Below are 27,826 nucleotides of genomic sequence, written 5' to 3'. Positions count from 1 at the left end.
TATAGAATTCTGCTTTGTAGCCTGCTGACCATTCTCTGATGCTAACAGGACCATAGCCATCTAACAGGTGTCTTCCTGAACGGAAGATGAATCTTACCATTCCTGATCAAAGGGAACACAACTAAATAGCAAAATCCTTTAGCCCAGATTTAGTTCCTCCCAGAATTTGTAAATTCGAACTTTGTTGCTCAAGTGCATTGCATTTGTTACAAGAAAATCATGAAATTATGTTGTACTTTCTAAATGCCAGACATCTAATAGAAATGCAGCTCTTTGAAGTTCCATACCTACAGATCACTTTAACCACATGGAGTAGGAAAACACATTTTTTCGCAGAGCAAGGAGAGAGAATTCAGGTACTGCCTTTTCAAAAGTTGGCTAAAGTTTTCATTCTGTTCATCTGGCTTGAAGGCAGCGCCCAAGAAGTGGTGTGCTAGACACAAGCACAATTTAACATTAAAAGGTGAATTAGTAATGAAGTACTGGATTGCTGTGAAAGCAAAAATCCTGTGAAATCAGGGCAAAAAAAAAAAAAAAAAAAAAGAAGTAGCAATGCAAGAAAGAAGATAGGTCTTAGAAGAAGAATTGAATTACAGGTTTGGAAACACAACTTCCCCTCCCAGAATATAAGGAGACTGCCTGTGCTTACAGCAATCAGAACCAGAGAGAAGTTATAAATTTATCTAGACTGAAAGCCAAATGAAATGGAGAGTAGACTGCCAAGCACTGAAAAGTAAGCTATTTTACAGAGAGCGACATCCACAATTTTCCCAGCTCTATGGAGATAATACAAGATTTCTGTTGAGCTTTCAGGTCAAGGCAAGGAAGAGGACATATTTCCAATGCTTATTGAGACAGTATGACACCAGACTGAATGTGTTTATGCCTTTAGTGTAAGATCCCAAGCTACCTGAACATTAAAACTTCCAGCTTTAATGCTTGGTTCAAGTCTGATTGCAAGCGTTCAGAAAAAATGAGTGGAATTGCTTTCAGCAGTACACACTCAGGCGTCTGATTCATTGTTCAACATAATGTTTTTTCTTTTTTAAAAGCAAAATTTTGAGCTATATTTGGTGAGTGACATATATTTACAAGCATACTCTATTCCTTTACTGGAGGAAGTCAACAAATGAATGAAAAATTCACAAGGTCAGGAAGATGGCAAAAGTTAAATGCCCAATTGCATATATGTAAAGTTTCAGAGTCTGCTGTGAATGACAGTTTTAGGAAAGAAAAAAGATTATTGGGCAAAGAACCAAAGCAATGAGAATACATAGCTAGACAAACCAGAAAATACGTTGTTTCTTGCATCTTTCACTTCCCCCAGGTTTGATAATAAAAACAATAGGTAGCCGACCCCCATCCCCACCCCCCACTGGCTATTGAGTCTGTGTGCACATCTTCCATTGAAGCTTCCATTCTTTCTAAAAGTCCTTTAAAAATATAGCAAACTAAGTTTCTATATAAAATTGTTATAGAGAACGAACAGGCATGATTTCAAATTTTCTCTGAATGTTTTAATTGAAACTTTAACAGACTTTTTTTTTGTAGATATACACATTCAGTATATACATTCTACAGTGTCATTTCTCATAAAGCTTTAGTATGAAAATGTTTTGAGGCATAAAGATTTAGAACTACCAAAATTAACAATCTAGTATTTTTGCAACTAACATGAAAGGATGCATTTTTCTGAACATAATGTAAATATATGTAAAATGGCAGGAAATGCTGTAGTAAGTCATTGCAAACAATATTGACAATTCTGAAAAAGGTCAATTAAAAATGTCTTTGAAAAGAGAGAAAGAGAGCCTTCACATGACAAATGAAATCCATGGAACAACATGCATATTACCAGAGACTTCATTCCTGAGCACTGGTTAGTTTTTACAACATACAACATCAGAATTTCAGAGATAATTAGGAGCTCTGAGTTCTGCAGTAGGTTAGTTTGTTGGGAAATGAGGGGTGATTTCTAGGGAACTGGATCAAACCAGTTCTCAAATACTGCATCTAACATGCTTGTGCAAATAGTTCTTTGGCATCAATTACAATTAAATAGAGGTAGGTCAAACAAGAACTAGGTCATACAAAGAAAGCCAGTTTGTACGGAGTGTTATTTCTCTATAATGCTTTATTAAATACTTTTCATCACATGTATACATTGATCATTTTTTAATATGCAACTAGGCAAAAAAAAGATAGCAAAGAAAAAAATAATATTAAAAAGAATAAAGGCTGATGGGTTTTGGTTTTAGTTCATAGTCTGATCCTCAGATAACAAGTGCAAGATGTTTTATCATCTTAGATGATAAAATGCAGTCCACTGTCTTGGAAACAGGTAATTTATCTCAGGATGCTGAACTCCTGCTCACAGCACATGCAGTATGAGACACTGAACAGTATGAGACAGGAGCATTCTGCATGCTCCTGCCAAACCTGTGTAATATTTCTCTAACTACTTCTGTAATTGCTAGACTGCATTGTTTCAAAGTTGTTTATAAACTCTTATAACACTGATCAGGAGCTAGATTTATTCTTCTAACATTCAGCTCTGTTGCAAAGGTTCTTGCCTTTTGATAGAAGAAGAGAGACATTTCCCGATCCACAAGGAAGTTATGGTAGATTATTGCAAGTCTTGTGTAAATCTTCAATTGAGCTTTTTTATTGCCCAAGTCCATGGCAGCAGCGAGAGCCAAATGATAATAGCCTGCTGCATCAAAGGGATCCTGAAATTTAAAAATAAATAAAAACAGTAGTACCTTCTCCAGTACAGCTGTCTAAGAGGACATCCAAGCTCAGTTTGTTAGGTAACAAACCAGAAAAATATAGTTTCAGATCTTCTCCCACCTTATTGTTTACATTCTAAATGCATAAAAACTTAGCAAAATGATGTAAAGAAACATTACTAAGTGCAATCATTTTCCACAGCAGTTTTCAGAAATTCTTACCTTAAGATCATAGAATATTATGTCTCCTAAGTTCAAGTACACCTTGACATAATACAATGTTTCCTCCTCAAACTCCAGGGGAGAGGAACAGAGGGACAAGGCCTTTAAATAAAAGTGTTCAGCTAGTTCACAGTGACCCAAATGATGATGGATGGCAGCCAGACGATGATAAGCTATTCGTTCATTTAGCTGATTTCCTAATGAGATAACGTACAAATCAGGATAAAACCAAAGAAACAAAAGTCAGATTCTTTCAAACCAGAATATATCTATAATATATATATTTTTAAGTTTATTTCTATGCAATATTTTGTTGATCAAAACTATTTTTGTTTTGATACATGGCCAAGCAATACATGGCAAAACCTGCCTTTTTCCTTAAATATCCCAAAGAATTACTGATTTTTTTGACTGTCGGATTTGACTGTCTCTGGGATTTTCTAAAATAACTGCATTCATACCTTTCATGTATCACACACTGTGCACATTTATAAAGAACATAGACTATTTTGGAAGTTTTCAAAAGGGTAATAGATAATGGGATTACAAATTCCCTTAACCCTCCTAGTGAAAACTTTACATTAGAATTTATATGAAAAAAGATGACTGATCAAAATGATCTGTCTGTGCATGTACAGAGGGACAGAAGCATTCCTAATCAGTTGAACAGTTCTCAAAAATGAAGAAAATCATTTCAGAATCTAGCCTTATTGTTTTTAATTACTTTTTCTTAGATCTGTTCACCAGCAAGGCTACAAGCAAATCTGAATAGAGCACATGATACTCATAAGCATCTTGGCACAAAGGTATTGATCAGTATTGCAGCTTGGTTGTAAGAAAACACATTAAACTTGGGCGTGGAATCCCACACTTAATTCTGTGCTGTACATTTTCCATATGAATTTAGAGCTTGAAGATGCAGCAATAACATTGTTCTTTCTTGAACAGAGGCAAAAATAGCAAGGAGAGTATTGTTAGGAATTCCTGTCAGGAAATCTGACTGAATTTGAAGGACAAAAACATCTTATTTTTAGATTCCTGTCTTAAATTGGAGATATCAGTCATATCCAACTGTAATTGAAACTGGTCTTACCTAAATTTACGCTAAGCATAAGAGATGCTTTTGCATATTCCAGACTTTCCTCGTAAACCTTCAGATTCACCAGCAATTCCACCAGTTTATTATATAATCTGAGTTCTGTGTTTTTGTTGCCAATCTCAACAGCAAGTGGAAGAGCCCTGTCCTGAAATGCACGAGAACAAGTTAGGCATTTATGGACCACAAGATGTGCACTGAAAAACTTCCATTTACATCATGTCAAGCAATTTCTTGTTTTTCTTTGCTCTTTGAATATATCACTTCTTAAACCCAGAAGAGTTGCAACAGGTGAGATCTACTAATAGGATGGCATGAAGTACTCAGTACAATAGGCTATAATCTTGTTTGCTGAGAGGTTCAAGATTTTTAGAAGTCTGTGACAGAGGGAGGGCATGTAACTATTGATGCTGTAAAAAGAAATAAAAATACACAAAACCTTGTAGAAAGTCACTGCTTTCTCCTTCTCCCATGTACCATTGAAAAATATGTCTCCAGCAGCTTCAAACAATTCCATTGCTAAATTAGGATCTCCTGTATGGAGAGCAACATCCTGAGCAACCTGAAAACAAGGAATGAGGGAAAAGAAATAAAAAAAATATTCATTACATCTTGATTAAAAAAAAAATATACAAATACTATCAATTGAAAAAAATGATCTTGTTATGCCCCCTCTTCTTATTATAATACAGGAAAAACTATACTTCATGAGACCATACTTCGTCTTTTTTTTGGTACGCTGTTTTTGAGTAGGCCAGTGGTAGATGCTGAAAAAAGAATATAGGAACCAGGGCACATACAGGTCTCCCTTTCTCTGTAAATAATATCCTACTAACTTTGTCAGCGCAAAACAGAACAACAGAGGAAAAAAAAAAAAAAAAAAAGCACTGTTCTCGATAACTGTAACACTAAATTTAATTGAAATCAAGTTTGTCATAGAAATAAGTGATTGGGAGTTAGATATAGCTAACAGCACAGATTTAAAAGCCTGTGAATTCTGTAAATAAATGCTGCTCTACTATCCTGGCTGCTCTAACTAAATGTATGCCACGTTAGCAAAAAATGCTTCATGAGAGGAAGCATACACCCACCCCAAAGAAAATAAGTGATATCAGGATACTCAGTTACTGATTGGATAAGCAGTAATGGGAAAGAGGACTTGCACACAAAGCAGGATGAATCTTGTTTTGGTTTTCAAGTTGCATCAAAATAAATACAAGTGCAACTCTCTGCTTTGGCTCAAAGGCAGTGCCCCTTTTCAGCCTGTTTTAGCTTTAGGCACCAAAGGACTATTGTTCTACAGTTTTGGAAGTTGTGCTTTACGTGCAAGTTGAGTTGTGATGACTTGCACAAATTACTAGAATTTTGGTCAACCTTCTAGTGGGGAGACTCCTCTTTTAAGATTTTCCTCATGCAAAGGTACTGTGTTCTAAATATCAGATTCCATACATACACATTATGGAATATACATGTACATACATGTCCCTGACCCACCCTTCCTCTTGAAGAAAGTGTAACAGAGAAAAACATCTCAAATGCTTATTTAGGTTTTGCACTACCAGGTGAATGACAGACTTGTAAACTATAAGATAAAACCATTTAGTAAAAGAAGAAGAAATAATATATCCATAGCACAGTTTCTTCCCGTAGATGCATTTATTCAGTCTTACTGGCATGCATTCAAAAAGCTAACAGAAAAATTCATTAAATTAGCCCAACATGTCTCAGCACATTTGAAACGTGAATTTGTTCCTTATGTTTTCCTGCTTCTTTGCACATTTTTTTCAAAACAACAGTAGATGTCAGAATATTTTATTTTACTATCCTATTTTGGTACCACTCATACACCAACCAAGACTCAGATCTTGCTATGTCAAATTCTGTATATATCGCTGCAAGGCATCACCCTCCCTTATGATGGGGAGGATTTTTACACCCTTTACAAAAGCTTTTTACAAAAATTAATTCCCCAGATACTTAAGTGATTGGCTAGAAGCTGTACAGATGATTAAGAGACAGGTCTACGCTGCAGTGCAGCTCCAAAAAAGACTCTGGATGATCCAGTTGCAGCAGTCAAGGCCTGGATCCCAGTTTCAGGTCATTGTTCAGTCTGTTAGCACAGCAATAGAAGCAGTAGCAGATCCTACTCAGTTGCAGGGGGTCCAAGCTGTGCAAGCCACCAGCCTGAGTGCTGCAAAGGCAGCAGCAGCTCCAGCTGGCCCTGTGCCACACTGTGCACAGACATGGAAGGAATGCTTTAGATGTTCTGGGAATGCTTGATGAAGAAGCTGCTCTGTTTTCCTGAGGATCTGGCCTACAAGCCAGCACACTATACTAATTATGCTATCCACCAGCATGTAGCACACATAAACAATTCAATTGCTGTGGTGCTGCACAGCTGGTAGACAATTATGTAATAGGATGAAGAGATGCACAGAACACAAAGTTTGCAAGAAAGCAGGAAGTAAAGGTCATGGCACAACATCTTTCCAGAGTCTAGCAACAGGTTAAAATGGAACACCACAGGAAGATGCTCAGACTTTCAGCTTATTACATGAATGGTGTTACTATGCATTCAGAACATCAGTTAACAAAATCTCTGGGATAGTTATTACTTATTTACTCTCTTACCATGCCACCTGCACCATGCTGATGACATATGCATGCTTGTCTTGACAACATACCTGAATATAAAGATCCACAAGCTCATTCTGCCTCAGAACATAATATATCTTTCCTGCCCGTAGCCAGGCGTATGCTTCCTTCTCTTTTTTCTGGAGATCTATAAATATTCCAAGGCTTCTTTTGGTATATTCCAGAGCTGATCTGTAAGCCCTGAAATGGGGGAAAACTGCTTATCACTGAATGGCTCTTGAGAATTGGGAACGTTTTTCATTATAATTAGAGAAGTGTTATACTAATGTAAAAGACTATTGGTTCAAATCTGTTTTCTGTTAGATTGTTATCACATTATGTTATTTCAGAGTGATTTATTTAGTTTTATTTAGATGTTTTTTCCCCTACCTCATGATAGTAACAGATAGAAAAAATATTTCCTCACCTTCATCTCTTCTATTACTTGCTCTTTTTCCTACAAGCCTCAGAAAGAAATAGTTTGTAATTTTGTTTTTCTAAATATCATCTAGGCCTTTGACTTATGTACAGTTCAGACTAATCCACCCTTGTACAAAATTTTGGAGTGGGATGGGGGGGAACATAAATTATGAGGTCACTGGGCCGCACTGATTGCTGCTTGCAGTGCTTGATATCAACCACAGAAGCCCCAGATTTCTTTATTAAATCCTCTTCTATCTGTCCTATGGTAGATTCCCATCACCATGACCAGATGCACTTTCCTCCAAGCACAAGGCACAAACATATTAAAATATACCATGAAGTGCACAGTTGCTTTTACAGCAAATGGAAGCAGTTAAAGCAGAATAAATTAGATGGCATATTAGAAAAATTAGATGCTTGAACTTAAGCCACAAAAATAAGCATCTACTCTCTCCCCACAATTGAGCATATTTTTTCCTATACTGAGGTATGCCTAAAGACATCTGAATCTAAACTGATTCCCCAAGTGAGGTATAGTAAGAAAAAATTCAGACAAACACTTCTGCTGTTGTTGTTATGAGAACCCCTTAAGTTTCTCAAGCACCTGTTAATTACTATGGAGCTGTGCAGTCTATATTTTCTTTAATGATAAACAAAAAAAATGGTATTATAAGAACAATAACAGGGTAGAAAATTCTGTAGACTGACACTGTGCAGTACTGCACATAGGTTTTCTGATTATATAAATTTTGAAAAACATTTCCTCAAAGAGAAACACTTACATAGAGACAATCTGATATTTCACTTGGAATATCCCATTCAGTTTCCAATGGAAAAATTGTCATGGAAAATTTATCACAAACAAGTCACCTACCAGCAAGAATCCTTGTGATGTTGCAGTCAAGTGTTGCATAGCATACAATTTTTTTAAACCATTTACTTACATTTTAAAAATATTTTGGCTCTTGAAGTGGTGCTAATCCCTGTTGAACATCTTGTCTCCCTTGAGAGATGATAGTTACTTAAAAAAGCAAATCAGAAGTCTTCACTAGCACTGGACCCCCTTCAATTATAATAAAGTGTGTTGGCAAAGCAGTGGGAAAAAAATCAGTCACAGTCAACTGCTGCAAAAATTGAGATCCTTTAGCATGACAGAAGAGTTAAAATCAGGATAAAAGAAAAGTCATTCAGCATGTCTTACCTTTCTGTTCCTAATGACAAGTAGAGCTGACTAATGGTTTCCAAAATTTGTCCCTCCAGAACTTTATTGGACATCTTTCTAGCTAAAGATAGTTGATATTCATTGTAGATGACACACTGAGCCTCATTGGGAACAACCGTACTGTAGAACTGACACAGCAGTTTAATTGCTTGAAGCTGACCTAGGGGAATAGATATGAAATACTGCCATGAATTTCTATTTTAAAATGAAAGTTAAATTAGTTTTAAAATAGTTCATTCCTACTGTTTCATAAGCTCAGCAGTCAGTGAATAATATAGAAGTCATGACAAGAAGATTCCACCACAAGCTTCTTCACCCTCAACAAAATTAAGCAAGGCTAGAGGTTATTTAAAACTTGGTTTCTGGAAAAAGTGATAAAACAGTCACCTTACCTGCATAAACTGCCTAAATCAGCAAACATAAATATAGCGTGGTTCTTCTAAATCCAGCTATTTTATGCAAAATTAATCCAGAGTACCCATTGTTTTCACATTTATATTTGAGTCTTGTGATGTTTGTACAGCCAATGATATCATAGCTATTATAAATATTATTGAACATTGACATTCTACGTAGTATTGACCAAAGAAGTCTCTAGACTTTCTAGTAATTTATTTGTTTCTTAATGCTTACACCTTCTCCATCATTTCTGGCCTGAGAAGTACCAGAAACACAAATAAACAAGTACTTATATTCTCCACCATTATGGAATGGTGGTGATTTTCATCACAGATGTCACATAACTAAACATAAAAAGTTAAAGAAAAAAATAATATATGTCCATATAACAAACATTCCCAAACAGGGTACATTTCATAACTTCAAGAGAAAAACAAACAAAAAAACTTACTTTCCAGATGACTTGTCTCCATTGCAACTAAAAATGCCCATTCATAATAAAACCTTCCCTTTTCTCTCTGCCTTCCACTAACGTAGTAACATCCCAGTTGAAGGAGGACTTGGATAAACTCTTGGCCACAGTCCATGCTTGAAAGTTTGGAGAATAGCTTCACTGCCTTGATATAATAATGTTCTGCCAGCTTATTGGCTGCTGCATGCAGGCAGAGCGCCCCAAAATTAGCCAGAGCTATAGCTTGGTTATGGGTCATATTTGCCTCTTCAGAAAGCTGTAGAGCTTTATAACAGCTTTCAGCAGCTTCCTTTGTGTTGTTTGTTCTTTTCAAAGCAATAGCAAGCATATTATAAGCAACACCTAGTTGTTGAGGATTGCTCTGTGAGGAGTCTACAACAGTATTTAAAATGGTTACTGCCACATCATATCGCCTGTAAAGAATGTATAACCAAGCAAGCGAAACCAAATAGTTAATAGTTTCCTCTGGCTTCACAGATGTATCAGAGTCCAGTGCTTTCATCATGTAAACAATGGCTTTTCCATACTGTTTGTGGTGGCTGTACAGTTTTGCTAAGCTGAGATAGATGGTGCTGCACAGTCCTTGTCGCTCATTTGTAAATGCAGAGGAAAGAGCTTGTATCAGGTAAGGTGCAATTTGAGCTGGAAGTATTTGTCTGAGTTTTCTCAAGCCATAGAGCTTCGGAGCATTTTTGATGACTAAATCAATCCTTTTCAAGGAATCCATTAAAGTACTTGAGCTCTGGGAAGCGGAGACTTTTATGCAACTTAACACAATGTGTGGCAAACACTTCTCATTGTAGGACTCTGCTAGTTTGAAATAACAGTTGTTGGATAAGTTGTTTTGTAAACCCAAATCATTAAGCAACAATTGCAGCCTTTCTAAGAAGGGCAGTGCCTCTTCATGCTGTTTGCGTGCAGTGTAGTGTTTTGCCAGTAGAAAGCATGCCCTTGCTTCCGCATGTTTGTTCTGGCTCAAAATTGTCCTCTTCAGAGCATACTTCAGAATATCTGACTCAAGGTCAGCACTGCAAATGTAGTTGGGAATTCCCATGAGAAGAGATGTAGCCTTGTCAAAAATATGAGCACATTTTTCTTTGTTCTTCTGTGTCAAGTAGATGATTGCTAGATTTGTGTAAAGAGCAATTACGAAGTACAAATCACTAAACCCTCCAGTTACTGCCCCCAATGCTTCTTCAAAATAAACCCGAGCTTGAGAAAACTTCACTTTTTTAAAACTTAGCCTGCCTAATAGAAAGCATAGCCTCGCTAGTGCCCAGGACATACCTGCTTTCTTTGCTAACTCCCTTGCTATGCTAAAAAAGCTAACCAGTTCATCTTCTTCTGAAAAGCCATAAAACATGCTATTAATAAACGGATAAGAGAAATCATACAGGTTTTTGAAATCTCTCTCATACTCTTCCCTATTTAAGAAGAGTAGCAATGACTCAAAGACATCAGATGCTTGACCATCATCTTGATAGATGTAGAAGCAAGGTCCTGCAGGTGGAGGAAAGATTTCCTGATTTGGAGACCTGGCAGAATCCTTTCCTTCAGTATCTGGCCCTTCTGCCCGTGTGACCTCCAAATTCTTGAAGTTCTTTAAGAATTCTTCTATCTTGCCATTCTTGCTAGTGCATACCGTGTTAGAGTGTGAACATGGAATTTCTGCAATTCAAAAATAATTCACAGATCAAAGTTTCATGTGTGCATGTACACAATGATCTTTCAGACCAACAGAAACATTTATCAGTAGAGGATGTTAGGAAACACTATATAAACATACTGCTTTCTCAAGAATATGTTTAGGAGACTAACCAAAGGTGGGGAGAAGAGAACAAGATGGGTCAGGGAGGAGCAAACATGGGAAATGGAAGAATGGGGATAAAAGGACTTTTCACACCTAAGCACACTTCTGATTATTACAGTTATCTCACCTGTTCCTGATCACCAAAGTCTGTTCCATCCTATTTAACTAATACAAACTTTTTTTGTGTGTTTGAGTGTATACTCAAAGTACACTTTGAGTGTATATGAAAGCAAGAGCAAGCACTACCAAGGAATTAAAATTCAGACTACCTGGTAAGCTGGAGACCACCAGAATCTGGAAAAAAACAGGGTCTACAGTGGAGGCTGAATAAAGGGCCTAAGGTCTGGGCATGGATATGGGATAGATTTAAGGTTTGAAGGAACCATAAATTTGAGCATTTGAGTTGAGTAAGGGTACGCCTAAATTCTGCTAGAAAACTAAGGTAGATTAGCCAGGGATGGTGAGATGGAGCTATTTGTGTTGTTAAAGTCTGAAGTGGGCGCCTGTGAAAGTACTGTACTCTTGCCCACATTATCTCCACGTGGACAGCCATGCCTGTATAACAGGTGTAATAAGATTCCATTGTCAGATACCAACCCCGCTTCTCTGCTGGTGCAGATCATCTTTCCTAGAATTACAAAGTTTGTGGTTGTCATTGTGGTCACTGATCTAAATTCTTCTAGAGCTATCACTGCTGAATATATTATAAACACAAACAAGACAGACATGCTATCATTTTTCAGTTCTCCCACTGTTATCAGGTTACATTCATAGTCAGTGTAAAGCTTACAGCTGAGTATCAACAGGAGTTTATTGACCTTGCAAAATTGAAGAGCTCAGTTTCCGTAGAACTCCATTTATGAAAGTGTTCAGCGGAACCATAAACACAAAATCAGTATTTAGAAAAATGTTAGTACAATGGAAGTAATGGCAGTAACAGCTTAGTAGCTAAATTCCAGCAGGAAATAATTCTGCATTCTCAAAGTAACTCCTTTAGGGAATATATTTATGGGATGTTTTCTAGCAGACTGAAGATCTACTAGAATTCAAACTGGGCACTTGCCAGGTGTCCCATAAAAAGTACTTTGACTTCTTAAACAAAATAACGTGTGGTCAAATCAGTAAAAATACTTTGCAATAGGATAGCAATGTCTGAGAAAGGCATCCGATACTTGTGAAAGATACATCTTACAGCAAAACCTAATGATAAAGTAGAAAAGCAATGAGAGAAAGTCAGAATGTGAAAAGACATCGGAAAGACAAAAGCAAAAAGATTAGAAGCTACATTAGTTTTAATAAATACAAATATTTTAATAAATAAAAATTTGTATGCATATTTATTACCACATTCATGAGTTTTCTGAAATTCCTGTTCTTCTAACTGGTCTGTAAGAAAGAAAAAGTCATGTTAGCTATGGTATCTTACAACTTTTTTTTTTTTTCCAGTTCCATAGGGTAGAAAAATTGGATGTTCCCTGTAAATTTAGAAAAGATTAATTTCCTAAATCTGACCCAAAGACCTATATTTAAATGTCTAACATAGCACATCTGTAGAACATAAAAGAATTACTTTTTTATGTAGAAGATATTTCTCAGGATATGCCAGTTGCCATACTGATTATTTTCATTGTCTTACACAGCCTGTGGTGGCATAAGAAATTAGTGCTCCTGGTCAGTTTAGCAAGACAATTAATTATATTGACTACCTTAGACCAAGTCTCTAGAGAGGAAACCCTGATTGTCCCAATTACTTCACATGAAGCATAAACACTTCAAGAGATAACAGCTGTATTAGAGATGATGTAGCTACAAGTAAATTATTTCTTTGTATTAATAGATTTTGCTATGCTTTTGATAGTTAAATGAAACATGAAGAGGTGTGTGTTTACATTACCTGTCAATAATCATTATGCCACATTTCATAACAAAAATGCAAAGCAGATAACATTTAGCTGAACACAGTTTTTTCTAATGCAGCACTCTGACGTTTGAATGCTTAATGATCTGTTCAGTTCAATAGCAGTATTTGAAAGTCCTGATGTTTAATTCGCTCAAAAATGGACAAAAGAGGATTTCTAAATGCTCTGTTGGGAGAAGTTTTGCATCAGCAGGAAAATAGCAAAGATTACCTAAACGACATATCTGTGATCAAACTGAATACCAATATATTTCAAAGTAGCTACAAAGTCTAGAATATCGTTAAAATAGAAAAAAACTCACTTATGACAAGGATATAGGAAAAACACATGCATTTTAGGCAGCGAAAAGAAGTAAAACTTGTACTTACCTATTCTATACACAGAGCAAACATCTGTGATTGAGGTTTGCTTCAACAAATGTACCACTTCTTCTAATTGTTTTTCTTTTGAAAAACAAGACAGCTCTTCTGCTTTAAGAAAATCCAGGTCTTGTACTCTAACAAAGAAATAAGCAACTTAGAAGGTGTTTCAAAGCAGATTTGGCTTGAGAAGCTCAATGAAATTTGAATGCCTCACTAAGTTTGAACTTGTTAAGAGAAACCAATACAGGCTTCACATTACAGGTCCTGTTGTGTTCAAAATTAGTATCAGTCATCATACTTACAACCGGTTATGTTCAAAATTAGTATCAGTCATCATACTTACAACTGTATACACAAACTAATGATACCTAATGATGCTTGCAAGCTAACAGTTTCTGCCGTATTATTTCTGCCATTTTGTCAATCTGTATCACTGTATAGCATTTTATGAGAGAATTTATTAAAAACACAAATATTTAAGGACATTATGGTATTGATGTTCTAAGCTCAATGTTACATATCAAATGAAACTATAAGCAACATCTAAGAACTCCTCATTTCAGCATGCATGCAATCCAGACATAAGGGCAACCTATTTACATGGCGCCAATGCATTCTGAAATACACATTTTTACAGGTTTCTTTTTGCATTATGAACAATTATTCATAAATGAACCTCATATTAAGCAAGTTAAGGCCTATGGTGATGGTACTAGCAAAATCAGAAGTTGGATACTTTAATAAAGATCCTGAAAACAGTAAAAATTGAATCTTCTGAAACAGTAAAAATTCTAGGATTAGATGATCCAAAGAATAGACACTGAACCAGATATAGGCAACTACAGCAACCCCTTTTCCCAGCAAGAAACTCAGGTATAATGTGATATTGCTTCCCAATATCTAAGCTAATTTCATATTTCATATTTCTCTGTGTTAGTTCTGACTGATATACACTATGGCAATTTTTATCAACAGAACACACAAAACCAAACCAAAAAACTGCAAACTTAAGTTTAAAGTTCAGTATTTTAAAGCTCAAGAGACTCTTCCTAAGCCTCTTTTGGTTTCCAAGTTAAATACGTAACACTTACGTATTTCCAGGTAAGTCCAGTTTAACAGAATTCGTCTTTACAAAACCTATTTGGCCAGTAAGCAGATGTCTTCCAACAAACCATTCCATGCATTCAATGAGGTAACCAAGGATCTCAATTTCGTCTCCTTCCTGGAAACTAATCTCTTCAGGCACAGTACTTTCATAATTCATCACAGCTATACAGGATCCTGTTGCTGTGTAATAGAGATAGATAAATATTATTTGAAGATACAGTAGTTTAACAATACATTTAGTAGACTAGCAACTCAGCAGAGAAATTTATTTAGTGAAAAATATTCCTGGAACCCTGGAATATTTTTCTGGAACCCTGTACAACCTGAGTTGTACAACCAATGCAACAAGATTTAAAACATCTGTATGGAATCAGTTTGGTTTGAGCAATTAAAACTGTGAATAACAGCATTAAAATTTATACTAGTAATTTCCCAGCCACTAGAAAGCAAAATCTAAAACCTTTTCAAAAATCTGAAAAAGTGACAAAAAGGAATTGCTTTAAGTCCCTCCTTTCTGTCTTTTGTGCTGCCAGGCCACAGCACAAGCATTTGAACCAATTTATAAAATCTTTATTAAGTAAATAGGCAGTTATATACCAGTCCATACAGTATTGAAACTGACATGTATGGTAGAAAATAAGCCATGTTTACTCTCCAACCTGAGCCCGTCTGTATGAGTGTTATTTTTCTGTCAGTATTAGCTACATCAATACACGTGTGAAAGATCCACAAAAATTACATCGGTGTGTATACCTATTTAAAGTTTATCATCAAATCTACAGGGCATCAAATTAATTACTTTGTATATCTACTTAACACACCATATAGGAGACAAAAAAAAAAAAGGAGACATAAGCCTAAGAGTTTAACTCAAATTAGATACGTCTAGCCATTTATTTTGTAAAACCCCTTTGTCGTAGGCAGAGATTTATGCTTTCACTAATTTTACAGCAATACAATTTTAAAAGCTGTTTTCTCATCCTAATAAAAAGAAATATTGAACCCTTCAGAGTCTGTCCTAGTGAAATCATAGAGTAAGTTTGTTTTGTTTTTCACACGTTGACATTTGAATGGAATTTCTTACCAACTTGCCCAATGGATTTACATTCAGTTTTGTATGTAACATCAACAGGATCAGAATACACCTTAAGAAACCATCTTTAAGTAGAAAAAGAAATTGTAGTTAGTGCATGAAACACCTTATTAAATCTTGTGACAGTAACAGTTTTGGTTTTAAATGCATTTAAAACCAAAAAGATGTACCACTCCCAACAAGTATCTTTCAATTTCAACACTGACTAAACTTCAGATACAGCTATATTTTGAGCAATGTTAGCACTGAAAGAAATGTTACCTCAGTTCCTCTAGCAACCTAGCAAAAAAAGCCCTGCTACTTCTCCCCACCCAAGATCCACAGAAAAATTACAGCTTTTGAACTACTGAGAACACCAAGAATTAATAATTTTTGATTATTCCTAAAATAGGGAGTAGATTAAGCCCACTGATAAAATTTCAGCTTTCTAGCAATTACGAGATTGGATATGAACTTGAAAGAAACTGCATTATAACTGCGGATGGCTTCTGCTAATAACATTGAGTAAAAACACTGCTGTATTGTCCTCATCACATTTCCAAGCATCCCACCTGTTACCATCCATATTTCCAAGCATCCTGAAAAACGAGAATTGTCAATTTAAATTATTTTAGAAATACTAATAGCTTATATTTCATATCCAGGAAAAAAAAAAAAAAAAAAAAAAAAAGCAGTATCTAATTTACAAGATGGTAAACCATCTTCTTTAAAAGCTGCATTTCAGGCATTGGAATTAATTTCAATTACTTGGTATGGAAGGAAATAGAGCATTTGTTCTCAGTGTTAATAGAAGATGGATATTCCATAAGAAACCATCATTTAGATGGACCTTTCTCTAATCAGATACATACGCATGAAACAGATGCATATACATGTAAAAGAGGTAGTTAGGGTCAGGTACCTACTGATGAAAAGGGATCAGTGGCTCCAGAGAAATGTTAGACAGCATGGTCATGTCACCATCCACAGATCCATCTGTTACATCTTCAGTAAAAGCTGCAGTCTCAAAATAAGTGTTCGTTTCGCAGTCTGTAGCCGTTATCTTTGTTACCAGATTGTCAGGATGTAAAACAAAAAATGCCCCTAAAAAGAATGCAGTGTAGCAGATGCCATTTTATGTAATTTTTTAATGCCATACAAGCTTTAAAATTCTCTTCAAGAGCATCTGTAACGTCCAATTAGAGATAGAAAATAATTGCGAAATCTCAAATTATCCTTTTCATTATTTATCAGATTTTCATACATTTTTGTCTAGTTTCTATATCAGTAAAATGACGTAAAGTGTAGAACCCTCTTCTGCATTATTTTGCAGCAGATTACATGGATATGTGTGTCTATATTCCCTGCAGAACACAAGAAACATTCCTATTGCATTGGTCAACAAGCTAGCTAGTCCAGCATTCTGTCTCTGACAGTGGCAGCAGATGATACTGTTTAAGAGAAGCACATAAGCCTGGCAACTATTTGTAATCCCTTTTACAACTCCAGGATCTGCAGTAATATTAACCAAGTTGGAATGCACATCCCTATCTAACCCTTTTGGTATCCAATTATGGAGCAGTTGCACTTGAATTTATCTAATCCCCCTTTGATTCTTCTGAACTCTTCCTGAGCTGCTCCTTTCTCTTCTCTTTTTGGTACACTTGGATTTAACAGATTTAAATTTCAACTTAACTAAGTATTTGAGTAGATCTTAAGATTTACTTTTAAGGATTTTAAGAAACAGCTTTAAAGAAAGGCACTTCTCTAAATTTAACCTTAGTGCATACAGTCTTCCTTACCTTCTTGTACTAGTAGACTTCTGTACATCATCTTCAATGATTTTTCGTTTACACACACTTCAATGCCTGTTTCTTCCTCCTCTTGAGAACAAAGCCAGAAGGACTGATCTAGGAATAAGTTCTCCATGCAATGATTTATAAAACCTATGAGAGAAAAAAAAAAAAAAAAAAAAGAATTTGTTTTCTTTGCAGTGTTACTATATTTTAAAGAAAATAACTTTCAGAAAATCATAAACTGGGGTATGCGTTCTGATAACTCCATTATTGCTTAACCCATAGTGTTGTTATTTAACCCATTGTTACTAAGCAAAATTACATCCATTGAGTCACATGCATTACAGCAACTTTAGGTGCTTAGCTATCACAAGCTACACCTAAAAGGTACAGAAGTTCTTTGCCTCTAACATTGCTGAAAAAGCAGACCATGTCCTCACATTACAAGGGTTCCACGTGGTTTAGCTGTATTTCAAAGGTTTTCACTAGCAAGCTTTGCATAACAGCTGCTTCGCATCCTGTAATAACAGGTGACTAGAAATAATCTCAAGAAATAATCTCTTCATAAACTTCTGTTGCCTGTATCAGCTATGTCGATTTAAGCAGATACTGTGCCTGGGTATCAAATTCCTGAAATTTCTTTGAGACAGAGATGATACTGCACATTAGAGTTAAGTAAGCCACAAGACAGTGCTTGATCTTGGAAACTGGGACTCCTTACATTCGGATTTACAGCTTTCAAAGCCGTATCATGGTTACAGGAACATCTGAGTCAGTGTAGTATGGTATAGTATGGTAGTAGTGTATAGTATGTTATAGATGGTAGATTATTACTTCAGGGACCAAGATTAGAACATTAGTTGATCCTTTGAGTATACAGTTACAGTGGAGAGGAAGGGGCAGACAGATCAGTAATCAAGGTGCTACTTTGCAGTTTGGAAGATGCTAATTGATTTCCTTTCAGCCAGTCTCACATAAGAAGCTTCATCTTTTTGTGCTTTCTCTGTGAATTTGGATAAGAAAGGTATTTTCTCTATTTCACTAAGGAATGTCTTAAAATACAAAATGACAAATAAATAACAACAAAAAATAAAAGTCATTATATTAAATTTGTCTGATGAAAACAGACAAACTCAATGTAGTAGTGCACACAGGGTTCTCCATACACATAAGAAAAATATAATCAAGTGAACAAAATTAAAAGACAAAATCTGATTCAAACACTATTCTTCAGAAAAGACCTGTGAAGTTATAGGTCATTAAAAATGGAACTCAAATCAACAGCACCACACTGCCACAAAATGTATGCTCAGATTTAGAAACAGGACCAAAGCATGCAAATCTGTTTTACTTGATATTTCATCTGAAGCCTTACCAGCTTGGTCCAGTTTGCTCATTACTACTCAGGAAAGATGTGGACCAACTAGAGGAGTCCAGTGGGGAACATGATCAGAGTTCTAGAAAATACACTCTGTGAAGAAGGATTAAAGGAATTAGGGTGGATTTTCCTAAAAAAAAAAAAAAAACACTGAGGGGAAGTGTGAGTTAGAAGTCTTCACTTAGGTCTGAGCCTGGTGCAAGGAAAGAATTATAAGTTCTCCATATCTAGGGTGAGCAGAAAAAGCTGTGAAAGTATTTAAGTAGCAGCATGGATTAGACAATACAGCACAAACACTTGGATCAGAATAAACTGTTTGTAAAGAAAGCATGATCGGATGCTGGGGTATTTAGACTAAACACCATCCAGTAATGATAGCTGTTACCTGCTTTGGTACAAATGCAGGTTCTCTTGGAGGTGGGGGATGTCTCTCCAGCCCTATCACCAGTACTATGGTCAAGCATGTTATTTACTGCTTTTAGGAGTTATCACATTGAAAATGTCAAGATCGCATTCAACATATTCCCAGTCAATCAGAAATTATATGCAGAGGAATAAAAAAAGCATATTGTACTGCCGTATGGTAAAAGAGCTTTACCCAGTGAGTGATAAGTTAGAAACTTCCATATTTCTTCAAAAGTTTTAAATGTCACCACTATTAGATCTTGATCACTGTGAATTGAGAGCAATCTAGCAGAGAGCTCCTAAAAAAATAAAAAACAATATTTTAATTACAATTTTGCCAGGCTCAAGCAAAATTTCTCACTAGTTAACACTTACACTAAAACACTATGTACTAAGAAGCGCAAAAAAAAATCATCCAGGATTTTGCCTATATTAAATACCTCTTCTTTAACACATATCTATAACATATAGCCAAACAAATTTTAATCCAATTTATTCTTACCAGTTATACTAACAATTTCTTTGTAAATTAACCACACTGGAATTAAAAGTGGAATTTCAGACCTGTCTGTAGAGTGGCCAATATTCACTATATGGAGTGTGAAAGCCAGGAAGGCCTGTAGTGATCCTTTCCAAGAATACCCTCCTAGCCCAAAACAATTTACAGCTTGGGAACTGCTTTTGCCAGGAAGAGGAAGAAAAGGCATAAGGATTTTTGATTGTTTGTTAACATTTTAAAATATCTGTAGGTCACTTGAGCCACTGCAAATTTTTGGGATCCATGGCATCCTATTGTAGGCTCACCTCAGAGCTCTGTATACATAGGACAACATACCTCCTTTGATGCATCTTTGAACCTGCTACCTGGGAGCTTCAGTCTTGTGCCAGAGGAGACGTGGAACAGACATCTCCTAGTTCTCTGGTTCCATGCATTAAGACTAATTTAATATGTTGGAATATTTTATTATTTTTTTTTTAGAATACGCACAAAGATCCTTTCCTCCTCATTTGTAACAGTTCATATTGTTAGGGTATCATTAAGTTGTGAATTTAACAAAGAGCAGCAATAATAATTGTAAATTATAATGTTGAATTTTATAAGGACAATGCTCATGGTGAGAGCTACATAAGCTTTCAAATTAGTGTAAGAAATATGCATTTTAATGGATTCTAGCCAAAGATCGACAATATACGGTCTGGTTGCACATCAATTAATTGTTTAAAAATGGGGCTCTGCAGTACTGTTGGTTGCTATGTTTCAGGAAAATATGAAGAACTGCGGCAATTTATGAGTCAAATACCTGAACCAGTATCTCAGAGAATAAATCAGATGCACAGCCAAAAGTCTTATTGTATCATTTCCCAGTACTGTAGCTTTGATCCTGGCACATCATAAAATTGAAGTGCATCTTTTAAAAAAAGATAAGGACCCTGCTGGGCAGCTGAACTCCACCACAACTGCTCTTTCACTCCCCATCCTCAAAGGAAGAGGGGAGATTAATGTAATTTATTGCCTATCACTAGCAGACTAGAACTATAAGAAACTAAAAGCAAACTAAAAACACCTTCCCCCCATTCACCCTCTTCTACCTCCTCCTCCTGTGCAGTGCAGAGGAACACGGAATGGGGGCTACATTCAGTCCCTAATGCTTCATCTGCGGTTCTCCTTCTCAGTCACTCTCTGCCCCTGCCTCATGCAGGGTCCCTCCCACGGGATGCCATCCCTCCCAAATTGATCCTGCGGGGGCTGCCCACAGACAGCAGCTCTTCAAGAACTGCTCTCACATGGCTCTGTACCACGGGGTCCATCCATCCCCCAGGAGCAAACTGCTCCAGCACAGGTCCCCCATGGATGGGTGGCTGCTCCCCACAGACCCCTGCTCCTGCGTGGGCTCCTGTCCACGGGCTGAAGCTCCGGCCTGGGGCCTGCTCCTGCGGGGGCTCTCCATGGGCTGCAGTGTGGAGATCTGCTCCATGTGGGACCCATGGGCTGCGGGGGCACAGCCTGCTCCACCAGGGGCCTCTCCTCAGGTAACAGGGGAACTTCTGCTGCATGCCTGGAGCACCTCCTGCCCTCCTTCTGCACTGACCTTGGGGTCTGCAGGGCTGGATCTCTCTTCTCTCTCCTAGCTGCTGTGTCACAACATTTTTTATTTTTTTTCCTTTTCTTCAATCTTCTCTCCCAGAGGCCCAACCACCACCACTCATGGCTCAGCTCTGACCAGCAGCAGGTCCCTTTTGGAGCCAGCTGGAGCTTACATGGGGCAGCACTGGGCTCCGTTCACAGAGGTAAACCCCCTTCTACTGAGCCCTTGCCACATAATCCTCAAGACAGATCTAGAAATTGATTTTAAATTTACAAGAATTTATCCCTCAAATATTTTCTGTAATCTAAGCAAGACATAACTTGATCCACAGTTTATAACTTATGTCTCAATTTTAAAAGTTCTCTGAATTAATTAATTTCTATATTTTTAATTCACACAACATGAACACATTAAAATAGTAATTCCTTTTTGAAAATAAAAGTCCAGTTTAAGCCTCTTCCAACAGGCACGCCTCATCACTGCTTTGATCTTGTGCATACTCCTTTCTTCACCAGATTAAATACTAACAAGAGCCTGAAATCTATTAATAAATTGCCAACACATGCTAAAATATCTGAGCCTCAGGGGCTTTATGCACTGATGAATATCAAAACAACATTCTAAGGAAATTTATCATTATAAATCTTGTTTCCTTCAAAGTTCTTTTCCTAGTCTGTTTCTAATAAGGCCACAAATCTAGCCTATTTGCATGCTCTTTTCCTTTTCCTCATCACCCATCTCTTCCTCCATCTCCTCCTAAACAAAAGTTAGAGCAGAGCAGCAGGAGTACAGGCTGTTTTCACAGTCACAAAATCAGCAGGCTGGTGATGGAGGGTTCATAACACATGAAAGGAAAATCATGTAGGAACACATACATCCAGCACAGTCATAAAGTCATAACTAATTAAGATTTCAGTGTTTGGCTTGCTAGTGAAGGAGGCTAAAACAGAAAAAGGATGCCAAAGGTCAAATGGTGTCATCCTGCTTTTTTCATCAAGAGTAAAAGGAAGACTTTAAGTTGTATTTCTAGAAAACCTCAGTATTTGTACAGAACAGGTTTCCTATATACTAACAAATTAAAGACAGTAATAAAAAATGTTTAATGCTCTTGTGTGCAATTTAAACCTATAGCTATCTAGCCCTAGGAAGCTGAATATTTATACTATTCTTCAGACTTCCACTTGGGCTTTGCAGTGGATTTTCTAAGTAACTTACATGCCAAATGACTATAAGCAACTGGAAACTGAAAAGCCAGTGTGAGGGCAAATTAATAAATCATACAAAAGACAGTTTCCTGTGATGCAAATCAAAGCAGAAGATATTTTAATTAGAATTCTTAAGTAACTTATTTAGCTGGGTTTATTTGGCGTGAATTTGGTGTTGCTGTCTCTTTCAATGGTTTGATATTTCTCAGGTCTGTAGATCATTTTGTGAACCAGGAGGAAACTCTGGTCATTCAAATTCAAGGATACAGCATGCAGATGGGATTGGAACCCAAGCATCTCCCTGATGAGTTCAGTAGCATACAGCTGTGTTCTCTGAACAAATAAACCTCTCAATTCCAAAACAATTGACTTACACTGAAAACTGCCATGACCTCCCTGCTGTCATTTTCCAGAAGACGGAGCTGTTCTCTGAGGTGTCTTTGGAGTCTGGGATCAGGACATCCACTCTTGCGCCTTACCATTGTTAACTTCAAGGAGATATCTGGAGAAGGATATCCATTTATAGTGCTACAAGTTTGGTGATGAAGAATCAGCTTTGTAGAGCCAGAAAACCCCTCAAAAGCAGAGAATCTACATTAAGAAATATTTTTACAGTTTCAGAGACAGACACACAGAAAATTGGGCTGCTTCACACATGGGATATTTTCTTCATTTTTATTATCCAGTAGGAATAATGATCTAGCATAAGACACAAGATTTCTCTTGGTATTATAAAAAAGGCTTCAGCTATACAAAGGATTTGATAGTCTGAAGAAAATTTCTGAAACTATCATGCTTGGGGATGTAGAAGAAGAAAAATCAAGCAGATTGGTAATTTATCAAATCAGACAGCTCTGCAGGCATTGAGAACATGCCCAGATTTCCAAATATCCTGTGCATATTTTAAAAGTCAAAGAAAACATATTAGATAATGGCATCTCAGGAAAAGACAACCATAGTTCAGTGTGTTACAACAATGCTCAATGCTAATCTTAAATTCATGGTTAGACGACACATCATCCCCACTACTTCAGAAGGCTTCTATAAATTGAATATGGGAAAAGCTCTTTCTCAGCTAAGCTAGTTAAGCAGTATAAACCAAAATAAATGGCCAAACTAAAGACTCACTTACATGATTTCCTTATCACATGTGAAAGAATCTGGATACCTATGCTCAGACCTTAAAGTAGCAAATGAGAAGCTTTTACAACAGCTAGGGTTATAGTTGTTGCTAACTCCTCTCAGATAAAGAGGATCTTCAATAAAGTTGCTTTCATTCTTCATGTCTCATCTGTTAATTTAACTCAGTAACAGTAAATCATATTCATAAGGTTTCAGATACTTCGATAGGCACATAAGCCAATAATACCCACTCAGGAAGAATTCCTATTGCAAGCATGTATATAGGTCATGCTTCCACCAATAACTAGGGTTGTTGCACATTCTAAAATATTCCAGCTCCTCTGAGATTCACCTCTTAATCCAGTAAAATAGATACTTTCACATTCTAAAGTGTTGCATCTTAATCTGTTTTTGGAGTGCTTTCTGTTTCTGGAGTTTTATGACTGACTTGAACCTGAATTAGCCATTACTTTAATGTCAGTAAGGGTTTCTCAGAGATGCAAAGCAGTATTACTGAATTACAAGACCTCTGTATAGCTGTGGTCATACAGTCAACTGTAAAGCACAAAACACAAACTAAAGCCTTTGAGTGTTACTCAGATCACTTTTAGGTAAGAGCGTTGTTGATCTTTTCATTTTATTCGAAGCCATGACAGATACCAGCGCAAGAAAAGACTTATTTTTAAAAAGTTTGCTTAAATTATTTTACATAATCAAATTCCCTTCAAGTTAAATATTCTATAAACTCTATAAACATGATTTAAGTCTTATATGGGTTAATAAGACTGAAATAATAAATGCGTTGAACTAAACGGACTAAAATATGTGTGCTTCTGCCAAGAGAACAAATAGTAATGGCTTATCGGAATGAAACATAGTCCAAAACCCAATTGCACCTGTGGTACAATTGTGGTCCTGTCTGCCCTGATCCATACCCTTAATTAAAAACCCAAATTCTATATGGGTGAGGCAAGCATGAATAATTTCCGTACAAACCACCATATGCCAGAAAACATCCCAGTGTTGTTTCCAATTTCTTTATCTCTAGAGCAGAGTCCAGAAGACTGGGTTCAGGGGCTGCTTTACATTCAATGAGTTAAGTCTGTATGCTTCATGCAAATACTGAAGCCAGACAGACTACAGAGGACATCAAGCACAGATATTTCTAAGATATCAACATCTCCCAAATTATCAGAGGAGTCATTGATCTGTTGGTATAGGAGCACCTAGTTTGCTTGAAGGAAGGGAGTAGAAACTCCAGAATGATGAGGAATTCACACATTTCCTTTAAGAGTCAAATCTTTTGATATCAACCAGTCTGTTATTTTTCATTTTCCATAAGAAAAAAATGTGATGACACCCTCAATTCACAGGGGGAGCTAGGAGCCCACCTCAAAAGAAGCCTGTTGTGTTTCCTGAAGAACTCAACTCCAGCTTTATTAAAAATACAGCATGTTAAATTTTGAGACTTAGAAGGGCTGCAAACTTAGAAATAAAACATTTGAAGAACTGAAACCCGTACATAAAACAGTGAAGTTTTTATTTGCTTCTCTTGTTTTTATTAGCCATTCCAGTATAGTCCATAAATAGTTTCTAGGTTTTATTGCAGTTAATAAATTACTTTTTTTTTTTTTTTTATGAGAAATTGTCAACAAATCATATGTAGAAATTAGGCACTTCATAGATGCCATGAAGCATGTCATAAAATTAGAGGAATGACAACTGCAAATGCTGTTGTTGTAGCTGTCTCTATTTGAAAAAGAAATGAGAAAGCATTGCATGATTGCATGATATAAAAGCAGAAAAATTCTTACCAGTTGGAAAATTCTCAGCTTGACTGGGAAGGGTCCTTGAACTGACATTTGTGCATTTTCCATTTTGTGGATAATCTATTATGATAAACAAATGAGCAGTTAAGTGCATTTTCAATGTCCACATAAATAATCACTTTCATTTGATGCTCTTGAGAAGTACTAGAACAAAATAAATATTTTTTCCCTTTCTGCTTTATAATTCTCCAAAATTTTAAAAGTATCTAAAGATCATTTCTCTCCTACCAGGGAGAAAGTTAAATCTTGATTTTATCTTAATGTGAAGCTTTAAGATGGAATTTTCCATCAATAGAAAATTGCTGAAAAGGAAAACTGAAGTCCCATTTGGGAGGGAGCAAAAGAAACACCATTGTTTCTTCACTTACACCTATACTAAAAAGTGGCCTCCACAGAAGTTTCAGTAGTATAAATTGCAAATAGTATCAATGACACATACCAATGCATACACAGGGAGCAATAATCCTTCTCTTTATAATTGTTACGAATTTAACACTTGGGAGAGGGATAATGTAAAAAATAAGAGTGAACTGAAGTTTTAAAAAATTAACACCAAAAAAAATTTTTGTTTTTTTGACTCATATTTCTTCCAGTCCTTTTGGAAATGGTAGGTTTTCATGCTAGAAAACACACGCCCAAGCAAGTTCTGTTTTCTCAAGGTTCCCTGAGCAAAAATCAATGAAGCCAAAGCTTGATATTTCTGAGACTGAAAGTGGTAGGAAAAGGTCTTTCTTTTTTAAAAGAAAAAATCTGATGCAATTTTCATGTATCTTAAAAGGAGAGCAGTGGAAAATGTCTTAAGAAAATGGTTGCAATATAGTAGGATGTGGAAATATCTTCCCTTTCAGTGCTTTTGTTGATATTACATGAACAATGGCACACAACCAACCAGGAATACAAAAGCACAGAATTTTCCTACATCAGAGATAAAACAGTACACAGTAAAAGCATCATCTTTAAGGATAATTATTACTATACTAGCATTAGAAATTGAAGTTCCCAAGCACTTTGGATTTTGCAGGAGAGTAGGTGGTGTCATAGAATCAGAATCACAGAAATGCTGGAGATTGGAAGGGACCCCTGGAGTTCCTCTGGTCCATCTCCCTGCTCAGCCAGAAGTACAAAATAACTGTCAAAACTCTAACAACATATTATAAGTTTTATTATTACCCAGTAGTCAATAAGGGCAATTTATTGATAGATGTTTCTGGTATGTGAAATAGGCATTACTGTTATTTCGATAGTATCAGATACAGATTTTTCTTGAAAGGTATTTGCTGAGATGTTAATACCCAGCAGGTAATGTTTTATGTTAAAACTAAACCTAATTTCCGTTACTTTGGGGAAGAAGCAAAAACTATGAGCAAGCATTTTATTACTCAAGGGAGTTTAATTACAAATAATGGTTTGCTATAAAATTTAAGTTAAAGCATAGAAGTTACTATAAATATCTTTTAAACATTTTCTGAAATTCTATAATTAGATTCAAAGATTTAACATGCATTCCATGCCCCATTCTGGATGACTTGCATGCTTCTTGGCAAACTGAAAAGAAACTTTATACTGCCCTGGGATGCTTGTACCTGGTATTCCTGGATGGCAGGAGAGTTGCAGCTGTCAACAGAAAGACATCGTCTTTCTAAGCCATAGGACATACAATTTAAAATTAAATAAGTTTTCGTGGTCTCTAAAAGTATATTCACATTTAGAAAGCTCATATTCAGACCTACTAAAAAGTAGGAGTTTGGCCACATAGGTCTGACAGACCTATGCCACTCCACTGGTCCACCCAGAAAGTGTTTCTGACTTGCATATTTTTACAGCATGAAGTATGTTTTCATTTGCAGAAAAATAAAGATGGTATATGGTATTGTAAAATGGAAACATGCAGTCTAACTTGTCTTTACTTCCAGCTCTCAGAGATTATAGCAAAAAATGCGAAGCAAAGTACCTGCAGTTCACTATTCTGGCTCTTGGATTCTGATAATTTTCATCTCATCTAATTTTAACTAACATAGAGTTTCTATATAGATTATTTAGTTTGCAAACCTCTGCAGCATTACTACAGAGGAAATACGGCTGTTCGCCTTGTACTGTAGATGTAGGTCAGAAAAAAGCTCAGTGGAAAAACACGACAGCTCTCTGCTAGCACACTGCAAGCAATGTTTTTGTTAAAAACAAACAAACAAAAAAAAAAAAAAAAAAAACACTCATTTACCATTCCCTCCAAACAATAATAATAAAAAAAAAAAAAATGCAAAGGTAAGTCAAGAGCAAAGTGATCAGAATGTATTGATAGAGGTCTTACCCATTTGTTGTTCTTGCAGAGTGTCTGTCTTGCCTCCATCCCTGGCAGTGCTCATGGCACCACTGGCTGCCTCACATTCCCAGCTAGGCATGCACATTCCCTGCTCTGTTTCATTTCTTTCCAAGTTACTGCCTTGCTTTCCCTCTGAAGTAGGAGCAGGGGTTCCCTCCTCCATGGTGCCATCAGAGCTGAGCACAGACATGCCACCTCCTGCTGCCAAACTTGCCAT

At 36.4% G+C, this 27,826-nt stretch overlaps 1 protein-coding gene across 1 annotated transcript; it reads right to left on the bottom strand.

Annotated features, from left to right (window-relative positions):
• Nucleotides 1–2,498: 2,498 nt before the first annotated feature.
• On the bottom strand, nt 2,499–27,826 carry SH3TC1 (SH3 domain and tetratricopeptide repeats 1; the record flags this gene model as incomplete). The annotated part of the gene is made up of 17 exons (XM_084285969.1): nt 2,499–2,729; nt 2,952–3,148; nt 4,045–4,195; nt 4,487–4,609; nt 6,732–6,882; nt 8,306–8,486; nt 9,177–10,865; nt 12,352–12,393; nt 13,295–13,422; nt 14,380–14,575; nt 15,480–15,553; nt 16,394–16,571; nt 17,270–17,413; nt 19,240–19,345; nt 22,713–22,840; nt 25,275–25,349; nt 27,598–27,826. The coding sequence occupies 17 exons, from the start codon at nt 27,824–27,826 to the stop codon at nt 2,499–2,501; spliced, it is 4,023 nt and encodes a 1,340-aa protein (XP_084142095.1).

Source organism: Netta rufina (genome assembly GCF_964035555.1).
Source record: "Netta rufina genome assembly, chromosome: 4".
Classification (NCBI taxonomy): domain Eukaryota; kingdom Metazoa; phylum Chordata; class Aves; order Anseriformes; family Anatidae; genus Netta; species Netta rufina.
The sequence above is the reverse complement of the archived record's forward strand: the minus strand, read 5'-3'. Positions and strand labels throughout refer to the sequence as shown.